Below are 23,820 nucleotides of genomic sequence, written 5' to 3'. Positions count from 1 at the left end.
TTATTCGTAAATTGATCTCCAGAGAGCTAGCAGGGTGTATTCAGGAATGCAAAGCACATTGCTATATTTATATGGCATATGTCCTGTCCAATATTTATCGTGTATGTTCACATTTATTTGCTTGTATTTCCTTTAAGGTTGTCAGTGCCGTGTCCAGTGTGTAGGAGGGTTTTGTTTCTCAATTCCTCTTTGCAAAGTAGCTAGCTGAAAAGAAAATTAGCTCTCCGGAGAAATTTTAGCATGGGCGAATATTCCTCCTAGACCTCTGTGAATGATCACATAGCCAAGTAGGGTGTGTGTGTACATCAGAGAGGGGATGTGAAGATGGAAAAGGCATCAGTTCTGTCCTTGGGGCCTGGAAATCAGACTTATGTTGGTACTTAATACCCAAGAATAACTAACAGTCATAGGGGAATTACCATGAGTCAGGCTGTGTGATAGTGTGACACATTTCCTTTATTATGCTCCATTTTACAGATAAGGAAACAAAACCTTTGTCATTTACAGTAACTTTCCCAAGGCTATAACCTTGGCATATGGCAGAGATGGTGTTTGACTGGTTCCAGGCCCTCATAGACACTTCACTACAATGCCTGCACATTTAACAAAATTCTCCAATTTATTTCTCATTTTTAAAATGAGGCTAATAACCACTTCTGACAAATGTGGGAAGACTCATAATGATTTTTTAAATGTAAAGAAATCTTCACAATTGCCTTTTTGTTCATAAAGACCGATCATGTTAATTAGTATCTGTTTGAACAAAATCTAAGCATTGAACACATCCTCCTTTTGTTGGAGTCTGAAACTTTTCCGAAAAATAAAATAAGTGGGAAACACGTGGCTCAAAGGATCATAAAGGGGCAGAGCGTTTTTAATCTGAAAGGGAAATTGCAGTTCCCAAATGTGTAGACCATTGCTTTGAAGTTACTTTTATTCCATCTTACCTGTTGGAGGACTTTTTAACCTCAGCTTCATTTTTGAAACACTGATACACTTACCTTCCATGTGGCCAAAGGACAAAGCAAAAGACACAGTTAACAGGCAAGCAGTCATCTTATCTCCTGTCTAAACCATTCTTACTTCCACTTTTGTCACCCTTTCAAGTCACTACCGACCAGGCTGAGCAGATGCACTTAGGAAAGATGAATAGATAAGCAGGTATTCTGGGGGCTGACATGGAAAGGGAACTGTGGGGCATGATGATAAGTTGCAGTTTCCTCTATTAGGGAAATTCTGGGGGAGTTCAGTTGACTGACTATTGAAAATTGCTTAGGAAGCCTGTGGGAGGCTTTTCTTTCTCTGTTTGCAGAAATAAATATTACTGCCTAATTAAGTGTCAGGAAACACATTCAAACACTTCTGTTTGATATTGGTGGGTTCCTGTGGGAATGGTCCCCTTTAGAAGTATCGATTTCTCCTCCTGCTCTAGGTGTGTGCACACTGTCTTTGGCAGAGTGAGACCAGAGGGTAGAGGAGGTTAGGCCTCTCTGTGGCTCACCTTGGGGTGTCAAGGGTCCTACTCAGGAGGGGCTGTAGTATAGAAGCTAATGGGGTGGGCTCTGGGGTCAGGCAGACAGGGTTCGAATTCTAGCCTCTCCTCCTATTAGCTGTGTGATCTTAGGCAAATCTATTCATGTGTAAAAAGGAATAATAACCTCTTCTTCTCGGGTCGCAGGTTAAACAAAAGCGTAGGTATTAAAACAACTAAAAGAGTATGATTGGATTGTTTGTAACACAAGGATAAATGCTTGAGGGGATGGATCCCCGTTTTCCATAATGTGATTATGATACATGGTATGCCTGTATCAAAACATCTCATGTACTCCATAAATATGCATATCTACCGTATGCCCACAAAAATTAAAATTTATAAAATTAAAATTGAAATTAAAATATTGAAATACAAAAACAAATATGCTGTGGGGCACAGCAGCTCACACCTGTAATCTCAGCACTTTGGGAGGCCAAGGCAGGCAGATCACTGGAGGTCAGGAGTTTGAGATCAGCCTGGCCAAGAAGGTGAAACCTCATCTCTACTAAAAATACAAACATTAGCTGAATGTAGTGGTGGGTGCCTGTAACTACTCGGGAGGCTGAGGCACGAGAATTGCTTGAACCTGGAGGCAGAGGTTGCAGTGAGCTGAGATCGCACCCTGGCCACTCCAGTCTGGGTGACAAAGCAAGACCCTTTCTCAACAAACAAAACACGCCATATGTAGAAGGCACTGGTATGCAGTAAGTATTCAGCAACAGGAAGGAGAGCCACATTCAGAGAAGCGGGGCCAAGTGCAGGATGAGGCCCTGTGATGGGCCTGAGGAAGTCAAATAGGCAATCCAGGCAGAAGCAAGTTCTGGTGAAAGAGAAAGGCTCAGATGCTGGACCAAAAAACCTCTGTTCTTCTGAGACCACCCAGCTTGAGGTGGTGAAGGCAGGGGATAGGGGAAGTGTGGGATGGTGGTTAAGACCATGACCTCTGGGGCCAGGCAACCAGGTGCAAAGCCCAGCTCAGCCTGAATTAGCAAGAGGATGTTGAGGCAGTTACATAACCTCTCTAAGCCTGAGAGTCTCTGTCTGAAAATGGGACCAGTAATGGCACACTGCTCTTGTGAATATCAGATGAGGTAATCTACATAATAGGTGTTCATTACATTTAGCTATTATTATTAGAAGGGTATATTGAGCTCCTGGCCTGATTCCCACCTTAGGGATGCTAATTAGCATCTTCCCATGATGTGGTCTTGTGAGAGGAGACCACTTTCTTTCCCAAAGTGTGTTCACATCCCTGGTGTCATCTCTTCCTTACCTAATTCCTACCAAATAAATAGGGCATGTGTTAGGAGCCTGGCTTTTCTTCCTGCAGAGACGTCTCTTCTAAGGCTAAGTCAACATGAAAGCCTCCAGGCTTCCTGATCCTTACTCAGATTTTCTTCAACTGGCCTGAAGTCTCCCACACCTGTGAAGGGATCTCACTTTTAATTGGGGGTCAAGGGGAGAGGCAATGTGGAAAATTATGGAACAGTGTTATTCGAGATATATATATAGCACTCTATATTTTGCTACAACTGGGCTCAGTCCCTGGTCACAATGCTTTCTCACTGCACCTTCCAACACTGTTTTCTCTCTCAAGTGCTGAGGGTTAGGGCCCTGTCTTTGACTTTTCTCAGAATGGTACTGAGACTTTTTTCTCCAGCCTTAAGAAATCAAAAATGTTCATCATCCGTACAGTTTTGTGAGATTCGGTTGCCTGCTATACAGCAGTTTTACTTTCAGTAGAGATATATGTGTAGTTTCTGATTTTATAAGCTACATGGGATTCACAGAAACTCTAAGCCCATAAATGTCACCAGATATAAATCTTTGTAGGCTGGAAGACATCTAGGTTCTAATAGAAGGAGCACTGGCTGAGTAGCTAGGGGGTCTGTGATGTAGTCCCGGCTTTGCCACTTTTTGAGCAAGTGGCTTACTCTCTCAGCGCCTCAATTTACCCAGCTGTGAAATGGGGATGTTGACAGTAAGCCTCAGAGGTGGTTATGACAACTGAATTAAGCGAGGTGGTGTGTGTAAAGGGCTTAGCATGATGTTGGACACAAAGCCCCCTCTAAATGGTTGGAAAGCCTTTGGGAGCATGTTTTTAGCTCAGCGCCTCCGGAAGTTATGGAAGGCTTCATCCCATGGAAAAAGAAGAGAGTCGAGTGTCTTCACTCAGTTCTGGTTCATTGGTTACCTTTGTTTTTCTTTTGAAGATACATTCTGAAAGGACTACTGTGTATTCTGTTTTCAAATGGATCGATTTGGCTGCAAGTACTGTCAGTCAATATTGAAACTGAGCTCATTCCTGTTCTGTATCTCGGAAGCACACAGGGAGGTTTCCAGTGTGAAGGGCGAGCCCTCTTTTCCCCAGGTTAGCCTGCTTTGCCAGGGCTCAAGGAGTGCCTATATGCTGCCAGCTTTGGTGATTCAGCCTGCTGAGGATTAAGGATCCATGGGAGAATCTGATCCAATCTAGTGAGAGGCGTGACTCGCTCACCATCCACATGCTGGGAGGCACACACTGTGCAATTTCAGAAGGGGGGCTTTAAAACCAGGTCTTACAAATCTGGCAATTTGAGGGTTGAAAATTGTTTGGCCTGGTATAAAAACCACACTTCGGGCCCCTTCTGGGTAATCCTAGCTTGAATCTTGTTCTGGGGCCAAAAAGCTGGAATGAACATAGACAGAATTAGGCATTGCTGTATGTGACTAGGAGATAATTCCTTGTTACTCCTTTCCGAACCTCTGAGGGTGATTTTTATGGCAAGGAATCGATGTCCCACATGAGCAGGTGTGCTCTGTGCTCACTCTCTGTTCAGAAAGCCCTCCCACATTTCTTCTCCGAGCCAACTTGAAATCTTCCTTCAAGATACTCGACTGTCATTGCCTCCAAGAAATCTTCCCTGATTCCTCACCTGTCCTTGTGTCCTTCCTCTGTGCTTGACAGTAGTGTGCACACGCGTCTGTCATCATGTCGCATTGCTGTCGTGACATCCTCCCTAACGTTTCCTGCGCTAAACTGTGTGATCACAGTTCTGTATCTGACCCATTCCCATACTCCAGTGCTCAGCGTGGAATACAGAGAAGATGTTCCATCACTGTGGGCTGAACTGAGCCTCCTCCCCACAACTGCCTCTCCTCAGACTTGTTCTCTAAGGCAGGTGCTCGCGTGTCTCTCTGAAGCCTGTGTTCTCTCCTTTTGCCCAGCACCGCCCACCGCCCTGATGTGTTAGCCATAGAAGTTCATCAGAAGGAGTTGCTGCTTGGCTGATCTGAGCCTGTTGGTAAACTTTGTGCACATTCCCATTTAGGAAACAAATAGGATTAATAAGATTGTCAGTGTGCAGTAACTCCAAGGCTGGTTCTCACTTAAAATAAGGCAGCCACATCGATGCCCTGGTGCACTCCAGTGGTTTCCAGAATGGAAATAATAGAATTTCTGTAGTTAAGCACCTGTTAGTCCTGTAGCCTGGGCGCTCCTGTGTACATCTGTAAAAGCAAAGGGGCCATTATGGGCACCTGGCATGAGGGCTAGGGAAGGCAGGGTTGACCTAGGCCCTAAGGCTGGCAGTGGCCTAGGGATCAAACCTGCACAAGCACAGAAAATGGCAATTCTGTAGTGTGTTTTACTCTCACTTTGTTTTTCTTGAGTCAGAATGCAATTTGCGTGGGAGCTGGGGACAAGCCCATGAATGAGTATCACTCTGTCGTGTACTATCAAGTCAAACAGCCACGCTGGATGGAAACAGTCAAGGTAATAATAATAATAATAGAAGCAAACACATGTCTAGTTCTTACCATGAACCAGGCACTGTTTTAAGTGCTTTATTTAAATCATTTTTGTATTGCTTACAACAGCCATGTGAGGTTTATACTGATATTTCCCTCATTTTATAGTTGAGGAAACTTATGCAGAACAAGTAATTGGCCTGCCTACAATCACACTGCTAGGAAACATCAGAGCTGGGATTCAAACCTGAGCAGTCTGGCTCTGGGCCTGTGCTCCTCACTGCAACTTGAGGGGGCAAAACACTGACTGGAGCAATTCGCCTTCTTCCTCCTTTTTTTTTGAGACAAAGTCTCGCTGTGTTGCCCAGACTGGAGTGCAGTGGTACAATATCTGCTCACTGCAACCTCTGTCTCCTGGGTTCAAGTGATTCTCCTGCCTCAGCCCTCTGAGTCGCTGTGATTACAAGCATACACCACCACACGAGGCTTTTTATGTTTTTAGCAGAGACGGGGTTTCACCTTGTTGGCCAGGCTGGTCTCAAACTCCTGATCTCAAGTGATCTGTTCACCTTGGCCTCCCAACATGCTGAGATTACAGGCATGAGCCACCACACCCAGCCCTTCCTCCTTTTAATGAGAGCAGTAGAACAAGGCAGTTCTGCATATGGACCCTAGACCTGGAGAGTCTGGATTCGTGTTCCAGCCCTAATGCTCACCAACAGTTTCACCTTAGGCAAGTCATTCACCTGCTCTGTGCCCAGGTTTCCTCATCTGTAAAGTGGAGCAATAGGTTGACTGTGGACGTAAAATAATTTCATACATATAACAGTGTCAGACTAGTCCTTGGAAGTCTTATTCAGTTAATACAACTCATAATTACACTTGGCAGTTATCTCAGTCTGCAAAATTGAACTAGATTTTGTATTTCTTCAAGATGCCCTTCAAACACTTGACACTCGGCTGTTTTTTACTCACCCCTCTACAAGCCAGCCTCATTGGTAGTGGCAGGCAGCTTTGTGTCTCTCTGTGCAGTTAGGGGGAGAAGGCAGAGGGAAGATATAGTTGTTCTAGATATCTGATGCAGTATCCTTCTGGGTTCGTCTCATGTGGCATCTCCCCGCAAAATGTTTTCTGAAATGCTAAGTGGTGTTTTATTCAAATAACATTTCAGGCTAGGAGCAGTGGCTCATGCCTGTAATCCCAGCACTTTGGGAGGCCAAGGTGGGTGGATCATCTGAGGTCAGGAGCTAAAGACCAGCCTGGCCAACATGGTGAAACTCTGTTTCTACTAAAAATAAACTAGCCATGCATGGTGGCATGCACCTGTAGTTCCAGCTGCTCAGGAGGCTGAGGCATGAGAATCCCTTGAACCTGGGAGGCAGAGGTTGCAGAGAGCTGAGATTGCACCACTGCACTCCAGCCTAGGTGACAGAGCAAGACTCCATCTCAGAAAAGAAAAAAATTCACACATTAAATATATTAAAATAACATTTCCTGGTCAAATAAATATGAGAAACTTGAGAACAAATAAAGAAGTTAAAGGCTTCCTTATGTCAAGTTCTTAGAGCCCTTGAGATAGAAATGTGCTCTGCAGATCTGCAAAAGGAAATAAGAATGCAGAGCACGTCCCCAAACTCACTGACTACAGAGCATTTTCCTTTTTCCTAGTGTCATATCCCAGGGCTAGGATTCTGTTGAACTTGTTTGAGAAATGTCTTGTTTTAACCTAAGCAGGTGGGAGGCTTGATGGATCAATGTGATTGTGAACAACATATGAGAATATATTATGTTTTTCTTCATGAAATGTCCAGCTCAATTCTGAGGCCAGTCATGAACATACTGAACATACCGGAGGGATATGGGGTGACAGAAAGAACATCTTTAGCTCTGGGTTATAGCAGAAGTCACTATCCGTAAGGGCTTAGGGTGCTTGGAGGCACCTCTCTGAATCTGAAACAACCCCGTAGTATGTGTCTGGTGGCACTGTCAGCCAGTGGAAATGGAGGCCTGGTGGGTGAGCACCCTGGTTCCCTTGATCACCCTTCATTGGTGCAGGATATAACCAAAGTGGAATTGTCAAATAGTCCTCTTGTGGGTGGTGCCCAGGTCATCAAGCTGTGCCGTTCTACTCAGCAGTGAGGAGTGACAGAGCTTGCAAGCCAATGTGAGCCTATCACAGGCTGCATAATGCCTAAAAGATGCGCTTTTGGGATAATTCCCTGATAGACATGACATTAACCACAAATATTCACATTACCAGATCGTCACACTAAACAGAAAAGAATAACCTGCATTGGAATAAGAATTTGGAATTAATTCAATGAACAGTGAAGCTTGATCATAGCTTCAGATATCTCTGCTTGTCATTGGCAGCATTCTTTATTCGCCCTGGGCTCTGACTCCAAATGCGAGATGCACACATGACTTCCTTTCAGTAATAGCTATTTAAACTCCAGCGGTTCTCTATTTGTCACACATATTATTACTTTTCTCAGTGTGTCTCCCCATACCTACTGCCTTCAAATTGATGACCCTCTCAACTTTGAGGTCAGAAAGTTAGCTTACAAGTCAGGTTTCTCTTCTCTGTGCTCACTTGCACCTAAGTTATATCTCCTTGCTGGCCCTTGTCACAGGGCTGTTACACATTGCCCCATATGTAACACGAGAGCATGAGCTCTTTGAGTGTGAAGACTCTGCCTGGCATCAGCATGGCCAGTGCCTCACACGATTGTAGCTTCTAGTGAACATTCAACACGTAGGGAAAGGATGAATTGGACCGCAGTTACCTGTGAGACTCTCAGTTCCTTTGTTCTGTCTGAAACAAGAATAGACAGAATGGTGGACCTCCCCAGGCTCAAGTCTCATTTTCGATAACAGAAAGTGCCCCCAAGTATACATTTGTTTTGGCGTTTAATAGGTAACTGTACAGTACAAATGTGTTCCTTTTTAAAATCAGTGTCCTTCTCGCAGGTAGCTAAGCTTCTCTGCATTGGCTTGAATCTCAAATTGCAGAGAAGCTGTGAGATTTTGGGAGGTAGGCAGCACAGAGCCAGGCTGAAAGCATCACAATCAGTGGTGCCTGTGGGCCATTCACTGGACATGGATGCCAGGGTGACCAGTGGGTGGTTGTCTTACCTGTGTCCTTGGACTCAAAAGCATCTGGACATTTGTCCAATCAAGGATGGGATGAGCTCTAGAATTTTTCCAAATATTATTGGATTAAAGCATTTTATTAATTTTCATAAATGAGAATCCTCAAGCAACCTCCCTAATTTGCTAAGCCCTGCTGCAATTGCCAGAACTCCTGGAGTGTGTAAGGAAAATGTGCATTGTGCAGCTTGCAGTGCATCAAATCCTGTGCTAAAGTTATGTGACTTTTATATCAATTTGGGGAGACTCATTTTTCCTCACTATAATTTACAGACCTCTTTTCATTGGCTGGGAATGCAATTTGCCAAATGGATTACATTTGGTACTTTATTTTCTCTTCATAGCTAGTTCTTATGTAATTTATTTACAGTTCATCAGGCTCGATGGATGGGTTGTAAATCAGCAGGCAGCTCTCTCAGTTAAATGATCAGGCTGCTGTGGAAGAGTGGGGTGCAGTGCAGAGGGCCCTTTAACTCTTTGTGTTCTGAGCTCTGGCTTCTGTCTGCTGAGGTGGCTGTCCCCATTGAAGACATGCAGAGGATCCATCTGCGATTCATGTTTCGACACCGGTCATCTCTGGAATGTGAGTACCATACCAAATGGCATCTCTGCACCTCCCCCTAAGGAAAGAAGAATGGAATAGCTGGGTGGCCCATGTATTGTTTTCTTTCCTGACTCCACAATGCTATTTCCAGCTAAAGATAAAGGAGAAAAGAACTTTGCCATGTCCTACGTGAAGCTGATGAAAGAAGATGGGACTACTCTACACGATGGATTCCATGACTTGGTTGTCCTCAAGGTATCATGAGTTGGAAGGAGCTCTGCACTGAGGCGGGTGCAGGAAGCAAAGGGTGATGGCAGAATTGCTTAGTGGTCAACAGCAGGGACTCCAGAATCACACACATCAGGGTTTACCAGCTTTGTCGCCTTTTACAAAATCTTGACTTCTCTGAGCCTCTGTTTCCTCACCTTTGTGCCCTCAGTGAATAATTGTGAGAATTATGAGACAGTGCATATGAGAATTATGAGACATGGCAATGATGAATACGTGGGAGACTCACTATGTGGAAAAGGTTATTGTTATTATAGAAAGGTTATTATTATGACTGCTATGTACTCTTGACACTGTAAGGACCTCTATGACATGTGTGGAAGACCTACAATAAACATTCGAGAGATGCTGCATTGTAGCTAATGGAAAAATATTAGAATCTGCAGTTCTGATCCTGCTGATGACTAAGCCTGGACTCATGTCACATGTCTTCCTGAGTCTCAGTTTCCTTTATCTTAAGCAGTGATGGCAGTATTTATGACAATCCAATAGGATGACCCATATGAAAGGGCCATCTAAACTATAAAGGGAGTGCAGAATTTTATGTGTACATTATGACACTTGGACTGTTTTTGAGATGTGTAGAAGTGTTTGCCTGGTTTTACCTGCTGCTTTTCCACATGCCCTCTTATGACAGCAGAATGCATCTACCAGCACCTCTCTGGAGGCAAGTATATGGCTGTGAAGTAGGGCAAGGTTGAGTATCCAGCTCATGGATCACACCCTTGCCCTTGGCTTTCTCAATCTTGTAGGCTGAAATTGCCCTTTTGCCTATGGGATGCATGCCAAACAGCCTCATCAAGGCTTCATCTCATGGTACTCTTGTACTCTTCTCTGAGTCTCTCTGACTTTTCCGGAAAACTCCCTTTATTCAGTACAGCCTCTGTTTTCTCACTTATCATGCATAGAGTTCTTGGCTTGAAAGCCCTTCTTCCCTGACAGACTGTGAACTCCTTGGGGGCAGAGGCCCAGTTGCAGTCAATTTTCTTTTACTTACCCCCATTAGGTTCCAGTTTCCTTGACTAATTAGAGTAACAGTATCTGCTTCATATGATTATTATGAGGCTTAAATGAAATGAACCAAAGCATATAAAAAACTTGGTACAGCTCCTGGTGCAGAGTAAGATAAATGTTACCTTCTGTAATGCCTATCTCTAGTCATTCATTTCAGCATGCCAAGACACTTACATGCGTATCAGTCTGCTATGCATTCTATACACATTATCCTATGTTATCTACTCAGGTATTCTAGGAAGTAGGGATGATGATTATCTTCAGTTTACTCATGAAAAAAAATGAGACGCAAAGAGGCAAAAGAATGTATTCAAGATAGCATAGACCTGTGAATGACAAAACAGGGTCCAGATCCCAGCACATTCTTACTTAGTGCCTTTGCCATTAAATTCCTCTTTAAGCTAGATTCCTTATTTTGCTGGTAAGGATGTGTTATAATCTCAAAAAAAGAAAAGAAGACTAATGAAAATGGACTGTCTGGGAATCTTCAATTCCCTTTTCATGTTGCCATTAGTGAGGTTCACAGAGCTTTCACCTTGAGAATCAACTCCCTTTCCGTTTTTGTATCTAAATTCTTGCCTGTTTTGTGGAAAAATGACCCTGCCTCACCAACTGATGTCTATTGCTTTGCTGATGATTTTCTTCACTCTATATGGCCTTCTCCACTTCACAGTGTCTAATTTGGCTGCTGTAAGCTCTGTGTGGCATTGGGCATGGAGCCTTGGCTTGGGGCAGTAACCAAGTGTTGTTTCCAGGGGGACAGCAAGAAGATGGAGGATGCCAGTGCATACCTGACCCTTCCTTCTTACCGACACCATGTGGAAAACAAGGGGGCCACCCTGAGCCGGAGCTCCAGCAGCGTCGGGGGGCTTTCTGTCAGCTCCCGGGATGTGTTCTCCATTTCCACCCTGGTGTGCTCCACCAAGCTCACTCAGAATGGTAATGGGGTCATCAAGAGTTGTGTCTGTGGGGAGTGTGTGTGTGTGTGTGTGTGTGCATGTGCATGTGCATGTGCATGTGCTTGCAGGCCCAAGGAAGTCCTGATATGGACAGTTAGGCCGGTAATGATGCTTCTGAATGTCTGGACTCTATTTTAGTGGGCCTGCTGGGTTTGCTGAAGTGGCGTATGAAGCCTCAACTGCTACAGGAGAATTTAGAAAAGTTGAAGATTGTGGATGGAGAAGAAGTGGTGAAGGTCAGTGGGGCTTCATTTTGTTTGTGTTCTTACACTAGTGACAGAACTCTCCATTGTGGGTGGCTTCAGGGGAGAAACAAAGTATTGAAGGACCTGGGAAAATTTCTCCTCCAACAGTGGGACACACTCTCCCAAGCTGCATTAAGGAATCTTTGTTGTGAAATCTGGGAGAGTGACTTGGTTCAATGGCACTGAATGTTGGGTGCCAGAAAACAATGGTTATGCTCAGTCTCTGGAAATAGATGAGCCTGGGTGTAAATCCCAGCTCTCCCACTTGCCAACTTTATGTGATAATATTATAAATGTGACATAGTTCTCAGGGCTATTATGAGCATTCAAGGTGATAATATGTAAAACTTACTCGACAGTCTCTTACACATAGTACACAACATTTAAATCAAAGCATTTAAAACAGTTCAATAAAGTAACTAATTTTTGTTGTCATATGTTGATTATATATGTATATGTATATATGTATGTATGTGCATGTATATGTAGTAGTATGATCTGTTAGCCCACACATCATTGTTAGAAATAAAAAGTATTCTTGGTTTCTGCTTCTTGTACAGAATTATGTATTAAAGATGAGAAAGGGAAAGACATCAGGGCTTACATTTTAAGTGAAATAAGCAGAAAACAATGCAAATGTCAGATGTATTATTGCATCCACATGGTAGTGGAGAATAAAAAGTGTCTGAAGTGCATATCTAATTAAAGCAACCTTTTTCTCCAGCCTTATGAATTGGGACAAGTGTTTCCCAATGGTCCTGGTGATCTTGTTTCCATGATACGACTAGAAATTCTGAGATTAAACATCTTTATATGGTAACTCTGTGTTTTGAGGGATTATAGGAAATATTGACCCATCCCTTAGGAGGTAGGAAAATCAAGTTTTATTTAATTGCCTTTACCTGGAGAAGCAGTGGTAGAATTTCCAGATGCTGTAAATGTATACCACTGACCCATCTACCTCATTCAGCAATGGCAGAGTAACCCCCTAGACACCACTTTTATAGTCTACAGCCTTTCGGTAACTTGGAGAAGTCATGGAAGAGATGAGACTTTTGTTGTCTCCCTCTTGCATTCTGTTTTCTTTTCTTTTTTTTTTTTTTTTAAAAAAAGTTTGTTATTTAAATACAACATACATGTGATGAAATAGATACAGCATGTACACACCATGTACTCGCCACCCAGTTGAAGATACAGAGCACTTTTAGCATTACAGTAGATTCCGTCATGGCCCTTCTCAGCCAGTAATCTCCCTGGGGTAATCGCTGTTGATTACCATAATTGTAGATGCATTTTGCCTGCTCTCAAATTTCTTAAGAATGGAGCAGTAAAGAGTGTACTTTCTGTGCCTGATGTATTTTACTCAATATAATGCCTGTGAGAATCATCCTCCTTGCTGCCTGTGAAAGTAGTTAGCACTTTAGTCTAGCTGTCTAGTATTCTCTAGTGTGAAAATGCCACCATCCATGTATCCATTCTGCTGTTGAGGATACATGGAAGACAGCTGGGTTCCTCTAACTTCTGGCTCTTGTGAGTAAAACTTCTCTAGCCCTATTGAGCATGTGGTGGATGTGTGCTCTCATTCTCTTGGATAGATACTAAGGAGTGGGATTGCTGGGTCACCTGCACTTTGTCTTGTTTCTGAAATAGAGCGACCTTCGTTATTTCTTCCAGTTTCTCCAGGATACTCTGGATGCCCTCTTTAACATCATGATGGAGCATTCTCAAAGTGATGAGTATGACATCCTCGTCTTTGATGCCTTGGTAAGAGAGAGGGGAAAAGTGTCTAGTGACAACCGGCACTAGGGTGTGTCTTATTCTGAAAATACTGAGAACTCGTGACCCTCATGGCCTTTTTCATAAATTCTTTTGAGGTGTTGTAATGTTTGGCAATAAGACCAACAGTGAGCTGCTGTTTGCTTTTGTTTCATGCCGGTTCATTTGAAAGCATGAGGGATGGTGGATGAAAGGGGAATTTTACATGCTGATATCAGATTGACACTGACTGAAGGTACATGAGGCTGGATTCCATGGATGATTGCTTTTGCTTTCCATGAATGTTAGGAGCTAGTTCCTGGCTAGGTTGTAAAACACCCAAAATGTTTCCTAGCTTCTTTCCTTTCTTCTTCTACTCCCAATTTCCTCCAATGCACTAATCATTACATTTCTCGTACCCACCTAGAACCTTTCATGATGCTATACCATTCAGATCTTCCTTCCTTTAGTCCTCTTTTATGGTCTTTTTGTCTCCTCCCTCTCTTGACTCAGATTCTCTCAAGAGTTATGTCAAAATAAACATAATGCAAATTAAACATCTGCATTAGGGAATCAGTGCCCAACAAAGTTTTCATGTGTTAACCCCTTGTGTCATGGATATTTGCCTTTTTGAAGAGGTTATTGAGAGACAACTGTGGCTTAATCAAGTGTTTCCCCAGAGAGTACCCTAGGATGCTAGCTCTCAGAAAAGATGTTTCATGACAAAAACATACTTTGATTAATTAAGTTAGGGAAGTGCTGAATGTTGCATGACCCTTTAGAGATTCACAATGTATGTAAGTATATTAAAGATTCTGAAAAGTTTTGCAATAAGGAAGACAGTCTAATGATGATAACCTGACATTTCTCAAACTTATTTGGCCATTAAATCCTTTTCATCTTATAACATCCTGCAGCATACTTCATGAAACACTTTTTTTGGAAGATGCTACCTTAATAAAAAGGACTCACTATGTATTAGTAAACTAATTTCTGAGCAAAGAATTTTGATTGGGGTTGAATTATGCCTGGTAAAGATGGCTTCCTGGTCTGGGTTTGCCCTGAAAATACTGCTGTCTTTCATCTTCCTCAGATCTACATAATAGGACTCATTGCAGACCGGAAATTTCAACATTTCAACACCGTTCTGGAGGCTTACATCCAACAGCATTTCAGTGCGACCTTGGCTTACAAGTAAGTAATTGTGCACATGGGGACTTCTTGTCCACCACCTTCTTGCCCTGGCGGGATGCCTAGGGCACAGGAACTTGAATAATTTCCTTTTGTCACTAATCTGTATGAGCTTTCCATTCTGTGACAAAATCCAACCTATGCTTGGGTTGACTGGATATCAGTAAAAATGTGGAATACCTATAGGTTTGGATGAATACCTTACGGTGGCAGTGGTACCTGGAAGTGCTCATTCATCCATTCAGCTGGTGAGCTGTCACTTCTTGAGTAGACACCAGGACTCAAAGGCTACAGAGAAGAACAGGTGCAGTGGCTTATGCTTGTAATCCCAGCACTTTGGGAGGTTAAGGTGGGCAGATAACCTGAGATCAGGAGTTGGAGACCAGCCTGGCCAACATGGTGAAACCCAGTCTCTACTAAAAATACAAAAATTAGTCAGGCGTGGTGGTGGGCTACAGAAAGGCAGGAGAATCACTTGAAACCAGAGGTGAAGTTGCAATGAGCAGAGGTTACACGACTGCACTCCAGCCTAGGTGGCAGAGTGAGACTCGTCTTCTCCCCACAATAAAAGCTACAGAGAAGAAAATGCACATATACTCATGCCAGGTAGCTCAGTCTGGCTTGGGTGTAGGAAGGGGCCTTGAAAGGCAGGCCAAGTAATTTGAAGTCTGCCCTATGGTAATGAAGAAACATAGAAAGTTCCTAAGTAAACTTAGAGTTCTGTGATATTATGAGAACATATTTTATAGAAAGAAAAGGCTGAAAAAGAAGACATTATTGCCACCATTATTCCCACTTATAGCCTGATTGTGACTAGTTTTCCTAGTCGAGAATTTTTTTATCCTCCCTATTTGTTTCTTTGCTGGGTTTTTATGAGAAGGAAATGCTTATTTATTCCCTGAAATAAATATAATTTTTATGCAGTTATTTTTATGCTTACAATGAGTGAGCTTGGCTCTACTACCACCTTTAACCTTTGATTGAATGCCTTATAATTTACTCAGCAAATTAATTACCATGATGAAAGAGATGTATTTTGAAAATATTATCCCTTTTCAGGAAATTGATGACAGTACTGAAGACTTACTTGGATACCTCCAGCAGAGGGGAGCAATGTGAGCCAATCCTGAGAACCTTGAAGGCTTTGGAATACGTGTTCAAGTTCATTGTTCGGTCAAGGACATTATTTTCACAGTGAGTACTTGCTATGCAAGAGTGATTGATTAGCTCTGCAATTCCTTTGGGATATAACAGTATTTTTACTGTAGGAGAAACTCGTTTAAAAAATTATAACCAGCTGTCGATCAAAAACAGTTCAAGAATCCAACCGAGAGAGTTATGAATATGTAATAATCGTACCCTCTAAGTTCATTTGGGAAAATAAAAGAAATCTTAACATGTTGCAGAGTTATGTTTTATCCAGTAAATGTGATTTGAGGCTCTTTTGTGTTTCATCTAACATTCCTCATTTGATTTGAAATACGATGAACATCTTCCAGGAATCGATATTCAGTGTTAGAGGGGCTGGGAGCAGGAAGGGCACAACTCAGGGAGTTTGATGGCTTGTAGGTTGTACATGGCCGATGAGCTGGTATTTGCAGTTGACCTGTCTGTCCTTGAGATCTGCATACCCAAAAAGTGAGCTGATGCATTAGAGTATTAGAAGATTTTGATGGTCAGTATCATGGGGTCAGCTGCCTTTCTGAAGGGCTTTGGAGAGGGAGGCATTCAAATGCAATCTACAAAAGAGCAATTCATGTTCATCCTGGCCATAAGGCAAAGCTAGGTAGAGGATTGTTTGTGTGTAATCAGGCTGCTTGTGTGTGATGGAAAATAAGAAAAACATGCAAGGAGAGTATTGTCTGGATTCTTATCAGTGCAAACAAAGAAAACTCAACTGAAACTGACTTAGGGAAAAATGAGACTTTATTTCACATCATTGAAAAATCAAGGGGGTAGTTGGCCTCAGGCATGGATGAGTTCAGATGCTCGGTGTTATTGGGATAGTCTCTATCTGTCTAGATCTAGACTCTGCTTTCCTTTTGTTGATTGCCTCATGAGGTACATTTTTCAATTCAGAGGCCACTAGAATCTTCAAGTTTTCTTTCTACTGGTGGAAGCAACCCTTCATTCCTTGTTGTCCTAGCAAGATCCTATGCCAGAACTGTCTTGGGTCTTGTGTAGTTGTGGTCATATGTGCATTTCTGGAGCCATGGCCAGGTTGGCCACTTACAGTGTGGACTTGATATGTTGGAGAGATGACTTCTCAAAAGAAACTTGAAGTAGCCTGGGCAACAAAGCAAGACTCTGACGCAAAAAACAAACAAACAAACAAACAAAAAACCATTATTGTGATTGTGATCATGACAGTGAAATGAATGGGCTGCTAAAGTTTTATACTTGACAATGCATCTGGAACAGGCAATCATTTGGGATTCTCTTAAAACAGTCTTTGAGATTTCAGGTGATGAATAGAAAGATGTGAGTGTCTTGAACCATGCCACAGAACAAATTTACTTAGGCTATTCTGAACGTAGCCTAAGTAAAATTTGAAACGTTTCAAATTCCTCTGGCATGTCATTTAGTCAGATCTTAGTTGGATATTCTTCCAGGTTTGAGAGATTCTTACCAGTGATTTGGGAAAACGAATAGGAGACTCTAGGGGGGTCTAAGACTGATTTTCTTGGAGGAGTTCAAGAATTCAGACATTGTAGTTACAGTTTAAAAGACAAGGATATCTTATCCCATTTTCCAAGTGAGAATGTTTTATCAATAAGAAGAGTATGTCTTTTCTACTTATCGGAACTTTTCTTCAGTTCTTCCTTTTGGTGTATTTATTTTATTGCTTCTTCTCTCTCCTGTATTTCTTTCCTTTTCTTTTCTTTCATCCTGCTTCCTTCCCTGCCTCCCTTCCTTCTCTCCCTTCCTTCCTCCCTCCCTCCTTTCCTTCCTTTTTTCTTCCATTTTCAAGGATTGAGCTTCTTTACAAAGCCCCTTGCAGTGCCTGAAACTCAGACAACCATCTATGCTGATCCCTAAGGTTTCTGAGCTTGTGGAATTATACAGAGTTTGAAGCAGACCATGCTTCCCTGTTCCATGAGATGTACAGTGAGCAGCTCCCCTTCCTACTGGCAAGGCACAAGGAGATGAGACTGCAGAGCTTCTGTTAGGATAACTTTTTTTTTTTTTTTTGAGACGGAGCCTCTCTCTGTTGCCAGGCTGGAGTGCAGTGGTATGATCTTGGCTCATTGCAACTTCCACCTCCCAGGTTCAAGTGATGCTCCTGCCTCAGCTTCCTGAGTAGCTGGGATTACAGGTGTGCACCACCATCCCAGCTAATTTTTGTATTTTTAGTAGAGACAGGGTTTCACCATGTTGGCCAGGATGGTCTTGATCTTATGACCTTGTGATCTGCCTGCCTTGGCCTCCCAAAATGCTGGTATTGCAGACATGAGCCACCATGCCCAGCCAGGATAACTCTCTTATGTCTTACATCTGTAGTTTTTGTCTCTTCCATCTACTTGGACAAAATACATTTGTGCATTGGTTTTGTTCTTCTCTGCCTCAAGGAATGCCATCTGGCAGAACCCCTAACTCTTTAACTGGTGTAAATTCAGTGCTGCTGTAATGCTAAATGTGAAGTGACTTTTGGCTTATTAAGGAGCAGGGTGATCTGTTATTCCTTACTGTGTCCCTAGAATAGCATATAGCAGCACATCACTGACATTTGATCAAGAGAGATGTCTCTAAAGCAACCCAAGCCTAATCTTGAATCTTTCCTCATGAACAGAAATCTAGGCTGACCTACAAAGAAGGTCTAGGACCTCATGCTAGGAAAAGGTAGGTTTTGTGTCTTGTTCTTTTTAGAATCTTTAGCAAGGATCTGCTCCCCAGAGGAGCCTCTAGGGCATTGGAAAGCAATTGGGGTATTTCTACATATGAGGCGGCATCTTTTGTGGGAAACTAGAAAACAGAAGTTTCAATGCTTTGAGATTTCTAACCCAGCTGTTGGGAAATCAGAATATACTTACTGCTTTGGGGCTAATTGTATCTGGCATTGTATGTCTGTTTCCTGTTAATCCTTTATTCTGTTTCCCCACTTGCATAACTGCAACTGATCTAGCTCCATTATCTGTTCTCTTGCCATTATTTTTTGTACATACTATACAGCAACATTTGCAATGGCTAAGGATTTTACTATGTCAGTATGCAAGGTGTAGTTGGGTAAGGGAAGAAGAGTCATGTTGAAAAGGGATGGAATTTTTATTTTATTATATTTTTCAGGAGGATTCACTTCTATCTATAGCCAAGGAAAAAAGAAAGCGAGTCTCCTGTCCCCCACTTCTTGTGTCACTAGCTCCTGAGTCAAAGTCTAGATCAAGTGTCTCTGATTGGGCTGATCCCTTTTTTTATGGCTGCATAGTATTCTATGATGTATATGTGCCGGTGCTGTAGCTGCAAAGGAGGCTGGCAGAGCATGTTCTAGCTTCTGCCACAGGGAGGCAGGCTCATCAATAATTCCTAAATTAGAAGAATTGTATCCAAAAGATGCTGGGTGGCCATAAATATGTCCAATATCCAGTATACTTTTGTAGAATGGCTGAGCTCCTGGGAGGTATAGAGCATCATGAGGAACATTCAGAAAGAGTTGAAGTGATAATCTAGGATTCAGCTTCTTTACAAAGCCCCTTGCAGTGCCTTTAATCCTGAAGCTCAGACAAGCAGCTGTGCGGAGCCCCAGGGTTTCTGAGCTTGGGGAATTACAGAGTTTGGAGCAGACTGTGCTTCCCTGTTCTATGCGATGAACACTGAGCAGCTCCCCCTTCTGCTGGCCGACACAGAGAATGAGACTGCAGAGTTAAGATAACTCTCTAAAAGGGAGAGGAATCAGAACACAGTGCTCCAATGAGAGTTGTTCCCACTTGCCTCTGCTTCTCAAAAATCCTCATGCTGCCCCAGATTAGAGGCATACTGCAGGAGGCAGTGTGGAGTAATAGTTATGAGTACATGTTCATGCAGGACAGACATTGGGTGGAATGATATCTCTGCCCCATAAGACCCTGGCTTAGTGATTGAATCAGCCTCTCTGAGCCTCAGTATCCTCATCTCTAAATGCGGATAAACCAGTTCATCGTGTTTTTATGATGAAATGAGATTATTGGTACAAAGTGCTCTATGCAATATCTGGTACTTGATACCATGTTTTCACCTAGGAGAAACAGCAAGGGTGCTTTTTTTCAAAAACTCAGATTTATAAAGAAATTACAGTGTCTTGATTCAAGCTTAAAATTTGACTTACTGCTTGTACTATCCTAAGCGTGTCTTACTGTTTATTTCTCTGGAGGCAGGGATAACTTTTACCAGGTGTCTCTGCTTTTTGAGGACCACAGTGTGGGACTCTCCTGGCCCCAGAAATTCACCTTGATCTGCTGCTGGCTCCCACTGGGTGGTCCTGATTCTGTTTGTTGCTCTCATTTCCTTCTGTGAATGTGGTCAGGCCCTTCTGGCCAGAGCAGCCGTTGTGCCCAGGTCTCTGGCCCTTGCTTGCTATGCCTCGTTTTTCTTTGCATCCTACCTTCTGTTCTTATTATAGACCTGCTTATTTGGGTATTGCTTCTTCCCACTTCTCCATTTAACCCTGATCTCCTGCCTTCCACAGACTCCTCCTTTACTAGCCCCAGTTCCAGCTCATTTGCTTATGAGAAACTGCCACCCCGAGGTTAAAGGCACAGTCTCTAGGGCCAAAGCTGCTTGAGTGTGAATTCTGAGTTTGAATCTTCCCATTATATTTACTAGCATTTACAACCTTAGGCAAATTATTTAATCTGCCCAAAGCTTAGTCTCCTCATATGTAACAGTCATACTGGCAACCAACAGAATGAGAAAAAAATTTTTGCAATCTACCCATCTGGCAAAGGATAATATCCAAAATCTACAAAGAACTTAAACAGATTTACAAGAAAATAACAAACAAAAAGTGGGTGAAGGATAAGAACAGACACTTTCCAAAAGAAGACATTTATGCAGCCAACAAACATATGAAAAAAAGCTCATCATCACTGGTCATTAGAGAAATGCAAATCAAAATCACATTGAGAGACCATCTCATGCCTGTTTAGAATGCCGATCATTAAAAAATCAGGAGACAACAGATACTGGAGAGATAATGCTTTTACACTGTTGGTGGGAGTGTAAATTAGTTCAACCATTGTGGAAGACAGGGTGGCAATTCCTCAAGGATCTAGAACTAGAAATACCATTTGATCCAGTAATCCTATTACTGGATATATACCCAAGGGATTATAAATTGTTCTAATGTAAAGACACATGCACACGTATTTATTGTGGCACTGTTCACAAGAGCAAATACTTGGAATCAACCCAAATGCCCATCAGTGATAGACTGGATAAAGAAAATGTGACACATATGCAGCCATAAAAAAGGATGAGTTCATGTCCTTTGCAGGGACATGGATGAAGCTGGAAACCATCATTCTCAGTAAACTGACACAAGAACAGAAAACCACACACTGCATGTTCTCACTCATAAGTCGGTGTTGAGCAGTGAGAATACATGGACACAGGGAGGAGAGCATCACAACTGGGGCCTATCAGGTGGTGGGGAGCTAGGGTAGGGATAGCAGGGGGTTAGGGGATAGGGAAGGGATAGCATTAGGAGAAATACCTAATGTAGATGATGGGGTGATGGATGCAGCAAACCACCATGGCACATGTATACCTAGGTAACAGACCTGCACGTTCTGCACATGTACCCCAGAACTTAAAGTACAATAAATAAATTTAAAAAAAAAAACAGTGGTACCATAATGAGTTGTTGTACAGAATAAATGAGCCCAGTGGACGTAAGGTACTTAGTAGCACAGTGCTGGTGACACAGCCAATATTCATGGTTATTCATGTATTATCTCCAGCAGTCTTCACAAAAATTCTACAGAGGACCCCATTTTCTGACTTTGTCTCCTGCTGCTCCTCACTCACTTTGTGCCAGCCACACTGGACTTGCTGTGGCTCAGTCTCCTTCCTCGCTTCAAGGCCTTTGCGCCCTTCCCCAGATCTGTTAGCTAACTCCCTCACCACTTGTATATCTTTGCTCAAACATCTTCTTTACTACCCTGTTTAAAATTGCAGCCCCTGTCCTATGTAAGCACTGCTGATTTCCCTCCTCCTCTTGGTCTTTTTCTCCTCCCCATAGAACTAAACACAACATACTATCTAATAATTATGCTTTTGTTGACTGTCTTTTTCCTGCTGGAATGTCAGCTCCATCAGGACACGAACCTTTGACTGTTTTGTGCGCTGAGGTACGCTAAGGCAACGGGAATGTAGTAAGCACTCATTAAGTATGAAATTGGACACCGTTTCTAGCCCTCTTTCACAAAGAAGGAGACTGAGGCTTAGATTCAAGCTCAATGATCACATGGCTACGAAATATAGCAGAATGAGACTTTTGCACTCTGCCTCATCTGATTAAGCAAATGTGAGAACCTCATCATTTTTCTGAGCCATGCAAGCGTGAAGCCTGGCTGACCATGTTGAGGGGCTGTTCTGAGAGAGGGTGATTCAGACTGGAGGGGTTGATGTACTGAGTGCCATCAGGGGCTGCTGAGAGGCACACAGCTGCTTGGGTTTCAGTGCTAGGATGCATGGTACCATGCATGGTACCTAAGTGTAGTAGGAATTCAGGAAAAAAAAAAGTGATGAGCTGGAGCAGGATTGGTTAGGAAAGGCATTCTTGCTGTTACTGCTGAAGCCATCCAGGCAACTGTGACTTTCTCTTCATCCCCAGGAAATAAATAAAGAAAAATTGACATAAGGCAAGCCAGGTGAGCTCACACTCCTTGGAAACAAGTCACTGATTGGGGAGAGATAAACTGTACTCTGTCCTGATGGGAGCTTCGGTACCTGTAAGCTTCATCCTGCTCCCTACCCCCGAGAGCCGAGAAAGCCTGCCATGGTGTGCACAGTGCCACGGGCCTGCACTGCAGCTGCCACTTCATTAACAAGGGCATCTTCGGAGCATGGTTCACAGCTGCAGTGACACCTCCAGTCTAGCTTACCTCACCCAGGGCCAAACATGACTGCCCTTTCTCTAATTGCCTTTAGCATCAATGATCAGAACCCAGACACCAGCAATCTGGTACTTTCTATTGCCTTTCCCCTCCTTCTTTGCATCCTTCTTTATTCTGTGCCACCCTACCGATCAACCTCCACCTTATCCCTTCCCACCAGCTCAGTTTCTTCCTATGTAAATATTATACAGTAGTTCACCCTCTAGGTTGTGAATAAGTAAGCAAAATTGTCTGAATCAAGCTCAAGGCTAGTCAATGTAGCCTGCAGTGGAGGGCACACATAAGCCTCTGCCTTTTGAAACAAATATGAATTTAACTCAAAGGTACTTGCCAGTGTGATTTGTTTTTATTGTTATGTATGAATAAATATTAAAATGTAATCATCTGTTTATGCTGAGCATGAGCTAAAATATCTGTGACATTGTGATTCCTGTTTCTTCTGCATGTAATTTGTTTGCATGTTAATGCCATTTATTTCTATGTAAGCCTCTGTTTTCGGTTTTGAATATAATTTTACTTTTTGATGACAGTAATGGCTTAGTAAACAACAATTGCAGTTAATGGAACTGTTTTATGATAGCATTAACTTGGCATCAGATCAAGATGAAAGAGAAAGCTGTCACCAAAAGGATATCATCAAACAGTGACTTCTCTTTAATTTATTATTTATTTTATGAGTTGCTGCAGTACTCAGAGAAAGCTAAACAGCCCTTCTCATGAACATACGTGAAAGTGGTTTGTCAACTGTTAAGTTGCCTGACTATAACATGAAATTGTGCATACGCATGAGCTTTTAAAGCTTTTCCCTTTGCCTATGGAAATATTAGTAAACATTTATTGGGCACCTATTATGTGCTAGGCACTTTGTTAGCTCCTGGGGACTCTGAAATTGGTAAGCCAGGCTTCCTCAAGTATTGGCAATGTTGTGGGCAAGATAAGCCTACATCCCAGCAATCAATTCACAGATCTCTGGGATCAGCAATGATCAGTGATGCAGTATCACAGCGGAGGCCTGGAAATGGTTCTTGGGGTGCAGACAGATTTGAATGACAAACTCTACCTTGGGAGGATCAGTAATTCTTCTCAGAGGAGGTGATGTTTCAAACTAGACGTTGAAAGGTATTTAAGAAGCCAGCCTAGCTAGGCACGGTGGCTCCTGGGGAGGCTGAGGTGGGAGAATCGCTTGAACCCAGGAGGGGGAGGTTGCAGTGAGCTGAGATCACACCACTGCACTCTAGCCTGAGCAAGAGAGTGAGACCCTGTCTCAAAAAAAAAATAATAATAATAATAAAAATTAAGAGCCAGCCCATGGGAGAAAAGA

The 23,820-nt window shown here is 42.7% G+C and overlaps 1 protein-coding gene across 1 annotated transcript in view; it reads left to right on the top strand.

The window, feature by feature from the left end:
- Nucleotides 1-23,820, top strand: part of DOCK2 (dedicator of cytokinesis 2) — a 427,333-nt gene that overhangs the window by 58,270 nt on the left and 345,243 nt on the right. Inside the window, 8 exon segments of the mRNA XM_003936169.4 lie at nucleotides 5,190-5,288; nucleotides 8,924-8,996; nucleotides 9,109-9,212; nucleotides 11,015-11,198; nucleotides 11,357-11,454; nucleotides 13,138-13,227; nucleotides 14,312-14,412; nucleotides 15,469-15,603. Of these exon segments, the coding sequence (XP_003936218.2) occupies nucleotides 5,190-5,288; nucleotides 8,924-8,996; nucleotides 9,109-9,212; nucleotides 11,015-11,198; nucleotides 11,357-11,454; nucleotides 13,138-13,227; nucleotides 14,312-14,412; nucleotides 15,469-15,603 (884 nt within the window).

The sequence above is a fragment of the Saimiri boliviensis genome, chromosome 20, assembly GCF_048565385.1.
Source record: "Saimiri boliviensis isolate mSaiBol1 chromosome 20, mSaiBol1.pri, whole genome shotgun sequence".
In the NCBI taxonomy this organism is placed as follows: domain Eukaryota; kingdom Metazoa; phylum Chordata; class Mammalia; order Primates; family Cebidae; genus Saimiri; species Saimiri boliviensis.
Note: the sequence above shows the minus strand (reverse complement) of the source record. Positions and strands in the feature narration are given on the sequence as shown.